General features: G+C 37.6%; 1 protein-coding gene across 1 annotated transcript in view; it reads left to right on the top strand.

Annotated features, from left to right (window-relative positions):
* The first annotated feature begins 2,230 nt into the window (after nt 1-2,230).
* The window catches only part of LOC140952964 (uncharacterized), a 49,069-nt gene continuing 46,036 nt past the window's right edge, over nt 2,231-5,263 (top strand). Inside the window, exons 1-2 of the mRNA XM_073402432.1 lie at nt 2,231-2,769; nt 3,767-3,964. Of these exons, the coding sequence (XP_073258533.1) occupies nt 2,590-2,769; nt 3,767-3,964 (378 nt within the window). The 5' untranslated portion in view covers nt 2,231-2,589. The remainder of the gene's footprint in view (nt 2,770-3,766; nt 3,965-5,263) is intronic.

The following is a 5,263-nucleotide window of genomic DNA, read 5'->3' as shown; positions in this document are numbered from 1 at the left end:
TTATTATTATTTTTAATTATTATTATTATTATTATTATGAAAAATCGGACCTATGTTCGTAAAACGCTGGAAACCGGTGTGAATCCTCGCCTGTGTATGGTGGATGTAGAGCGGTCACGAGAAGTGACGGAAGGCGCCAATAATACTCAACATCGTTCTCTCATCCTACTGTGTTTAAATATATACCTCTTGTTTCCTTCCGACGACTACTAACAAGCCGGAAGTCCGCTATTCGAGGAATTTCTGTTTCGAAACCAGCAGAGCTCTCGATCAGTGTTACTAAACAAATCGACAAAGTTTTCAATGATCAGTACTGTTATAGACAAAAGCTCTCAACCACTCACCGGGCGAGAAATCGCTAAGTCATAGTGAAAAATTAATTGTAACTAATTATCTATTACGTTTGTCAAAGGGAGTTGTAAAAGACGGTCATTTCTTCAGGTTCCGTATAGGTTCCGCCGGTTCCGTAGGTTCCGCGGTTGAGCGGTCTGCAGTTCCACATATTAGTCTTACCAAAAATTGTTCTATCGTGCCGAGTACTGTGACGTCGAGAAAAACAGAACCAAGTATCATAGGTATACTACTCCACTGTAAGCAGTCCGTGAATAAAAAGGGAAAGTAACCTTTGCAACTATTTTCCAAAAATATGCTCGAACACAAACAGTTAAAAAACATGGCATTCACAGGATCTATATAAACTCGCACTGGTGCCTCTCTAAGTCCGAGTATTTATTTTGAGCATTTATTTTGAGCATTTTTCACCACAAAGGAAGAAAAAAAAATGTTAAAATTAATTATAGATCATACTAAGTACAGTAATATATGGAATTAGCTAGCACTGCTGTAACGTATTTTAATATTTGTAAGTATATTGCCATGTAAGTGTGTAAATTCGCTATTTATATTTTTTTTTGTTTTGTTTTGTTTTATTACTTTATTTATTCTGCGTAATTTTTGTTTCTTTTCTGTTTGTGTTTTACTTGCAATAAAAAATAAATAAATAAAATAAAATTTTAAAAAAAGTCCGTTGAGAACAAGGTGGACGAGTAAACGGTAGCGTTTATCATTGCCGTGAATTTCCTTCACCAGAAGATTATTTTCCTCACGAAACTCATGGCCATGCTGTTGTAATCGTTTAATAAAAATGGCCGCCACCAACTCGATAGCCGCTTCATTATATGTCCACATACCTTAAGCACACAAAAAAATCCAAGAGTCAACAGCCTCTAAATTAATTCAGCAAAAAGGTTCTGTGAACCGTGACTATAACGAAGATCCCATCTAAGATCCATCACTCATTATGGAGTAGCCGTCGTTAATCAGTACAACGGCCGCTGATAAGACGACACTAAATCCACGTAAAAAAATTACAAGGGCAAACAATTTCAAAAACAACGTACAAAATTCTTCTGTGATCACCATAGAACGATTCTTAATACAAAACTTTGCTAACTATCGAACGAAGGCTGATATTTAAACAAATAAGGACAGCCTTCCAAAATCTCCGACAGAACTTGAAAAAATCAAGTTTGTTTTCATTGGCTCGTACATGCGCCAGGGGTTTATCTCTTTTTAGTGTAAGCATAGCAATCTAGTTATCTCTGAAAATTTGAGCCCGATATACCGAATCGTTCCGGAGAAATTCGTTTTTAAAAAAACTCGAAATCCTTGAAATACATGGCTCATTAACTTTTGTTACTATCCATCAATTTCAGGTTTTTGAGGGCTCTTATTTCCTTCAATGGTGCTTGCGAGGAGCTGAAAATTGCACAAATTGCTGAAGTTTATCAGCTCTTGCAACGTTTAAATTTAGTTCTGATATACGTCCACGGCATCCATGACCACTATATATTTAGCAGTATAGTCCAACCTGAATTAAGCCGACCTGCTTTCTTATTTCCCGGAAAATATTCTCCTTAATTACTGTAAAACGGACCTAGACTTTGTAAGTACAAATATATGTAGCGCTAAGAAAGAAAAAAATTAGTTGTAATAAGCCTAACTTAATCATACCTACCCGCCTCGACTAGTTTTTAAACTATTTGCGGGTAGATACTATTCAAATTGTAACTGTCTGTTTCTTTAAAGAGTGTGTTGTTGTTGTTGTTTATTAAGTGGTCATCATCACTTTTTCCTTTAGACCTGAAGAGTTGTTAGAATATTGTCCTCACCTCTATTAAACGGTCCCTTCATCAAGATGTAGCATACAAATACAATAGATATACGGTACATGGCATTCAGTGGTCGTTTATCGCTCACCTTTTGTATGGCATAAGAAGAGGAAGAAACACTTTGAGGTCACGATGTCGGGTTATGGATATCTCGCTTTGTCACCATCTTCATTTTCTTGATAAACTGTTAGGTCGGTCAAACCTGTATTAATCGGTCACCTTGTAATAAGCAGTCAGTTGGACATTCCTCAAGGATGACCGGCTTAATGCATGTCTGATTATATCATGTTTTTATTACAGTTGCTGCGATAAACGGATACTGCTTAGCCTTATTCTACCATCGATTGACTTATTAAGCAAAACGCTAAGTAGTGTATTAATTGGTTCTTTTTGTTTCTATCGATTAAGTTGGTGGAGTATGATGAAGCATCTTACTTGGTCTCTGTTGGGAATAGTGGAGCTGGATCCTCTGGACTCAGTGGACATCGCATCAGTAACTCTCGTCCACTTCCTTTTTGGAGTTTTTCTTATTGTGGGAGTCATTGTTCTAGTTAATATGATGATAGCCCTACTGTCTAACACATATCAGCGAGTTGAGGTAACATCAAGGCATACATGTAGTTTTATACTATTTCCTTACGTTGACTCTGTTGCAACATGTGTACGTGAACATAAACCTACTACTTTAATTTATACAAACTTTCGTTTGACAATAACAACGATAAAGCTTATTGGCTAGTCGAGTCTGGTATTTAGGAGAGACAAATATAACTACAAGAAGAAAATAGATAAGCAAAGAAAAATACAAATCTTGACCACTCGACTGGTTTGCATTTAAAACATTGTAATTAGTTATTGAATAAAAGCTTGGCCTATAGTTTGACGACAAGACAGCCCTGCTCGTTATTTACTTGGGGATTGTACCATGCTTAAGATTCGAAAAACTTTGCGTTACACTCAATCTCGCTTTACGGACATCCTCTTAATACGGACACCTCATTATTACGGGCAGCTTGCTTTGTCGCTGGGGAAAGAAAGCCCTTACATCCTCCCTAAATTCCCGCTTAATACGGACACCTCGTCGAGCGAGTTGCTGTTCCAAACTAAGGCACCAGGGACTGAGGATGTTTTTTTCATGCTTTTAGTTCCTGCATATAGAAGAACTGATAGAGATCCGTACGTTGCTGATGAGTAAAATCTATTGTTCCTGCTTATTAGCAGTTGGCTCGGGACATGTGAAATTCGAAGTTTGACCCGGGCCTTTATTAGATTCTAGTACAGTGAGGTGATCGTCAGGTTATTTGTTGTTAAACGGCTGGTTTCTTTTGAGGGATGGCCTCATATTGTTTTCTTAGAGGCGGATTTACGTAATTTACCTTTACTAAATTTCAAAACAAATAAGCAAACTGCAGAATGAATATGATATCATGTCAACAGCATCTAATTACTTCCTACATCCAAGAATATAATGAAATATTTGGCAATGTTTAAACGTGTGCTATTGTCGTTTTCATTGTCGTACTTATAAGCCATGGGAATTGCTTAAGTTGGAAGCTTGAAGTAAACAGTTAAGAAATGCTATTGATTTTTTTGAGGATAACTCCCTGAAAGAATGGTCATTCAAGAAAGCCATAACGATCCAGACCTACAGCACTTACCATCCAATTCCGGTACCTCTTAACCTGTTATCACATTTCTATCTGTGGATAAAATGGCTGTGCCACAAGTGCGGGTGCCGCAAAAGAAATCCGGGAAATAATACTAGGGATGACAATAACAGAGACATGTATCACGTAAGTAACTTTGTCATCATTTCAGCAAGTAACTTGGTAGATTAACGGAATAACAATATTTTTTCCATTTGCCTGGTGTTGCGTTGAGTGTGTAATAATTGTCTGGTCACTTCACAAGCGTGGATCAGAAAAGACAATTATGCCGGACTCAACGACACACTTAAGGGCCCAGTTATTTGGAGACCAACTAGCGCTAATCTAGGGTTAGACCTTAATTTGGGTTTCTTCTTCTTTAGTTCCAAAGCCTTTTCTCGGATAATTGTGTTTAGTATATACTTAAACAGTGGATAGTGTTTTTCGTGCGTTCTGATTAGCTACTCAATCGGTGAATATCCTGCACTATTCACTGATTCACCTCCAGTTCCTCCGAGCGAGCGACGCCAAACTCGCGTAAGTTGCGAGGTTTGCTGCCGTAATAAACAAAGAAATTTCACAACTAATCAAGCAAGCTGTTCCTGAAATACACGAAGAAGGTGACGAAGTTCGGTTTGGAAGTTTTAACAGGTAAAGCTGTGTCTTTTTGACTTGAATTTATCGATAAAACCGGTGAAAAAGTTTTTTGTTTACAAATGCAAATTAAGCTTAACTCTTGCGTTACTTTATTTAATTGACTTGTTCATAAATACTGAAGCTTAAAACTAAATTTAATAATCTTTTTTACAGAATGATTTTAAATACAAAAAGAATTCACAACTCCTTTTGAAGAAATTTCCCCGCAAGAGGTAAACAAATGCCTTCAAAAGTTTTATTTGTCGGCAAGAAAAAGCGACGACCGCGGCCGTTAGGTCATTACGCGCCAAAATTGTAATCGTTGGCAACAGTAAATGAGTTAAAAATCATCATTTTTGTGCTTAATTATCTCACTGTTTTAGTATATACTAAAAGAATTATTCACCTCAGTGTCGGTGGCTAGTGGTGGAGGGTTGTCCAATACTGTCGACCAGAATCCAGTCGTATCCCCTTGTTTTCCATCGGAAAACCGGAAGTCTAGTGGTGTAAAGTCCTACCAAGTGTATTGGATCCATTGGACATGCATATATTCCGATGGAAAAGTTTATTTTCTATTCGTGAGAGACTTAGAAAAATTCCGCGCATGTTGGATGAGGGGGTGGAAAGTCGTTCCGATGGAGTCCATCGGATCCATTGGACACGAATAGATTCCGATGGAAAAGCACATTTTTCTATTCGTGAGAGACTTACAAAAATCTCACTCATGATGGATGAGGAGGTGGAAAGTCTTTCCGATGGAGTCCATCGGATCCACTGGACACGAATAGATTCCGATGGAAAAGTTCATTT

Source organism: Porites lutea, chromosome 1 (assembly GCF_958299795.1).
Source record: "Porites lutea chromosome 1, jaPorLute2.1, whole genome shotgun sequence".
NCBI lineage: Eukaryota > Metazoa > Cnidaria > Anthozoa > Scleractinia > Poritidae > Porites > Porites lutea.
Note: the sequence above shows the minus strand (reverse complement) of the source record. Positions and strands in the feature narration are given on the sequence as shown.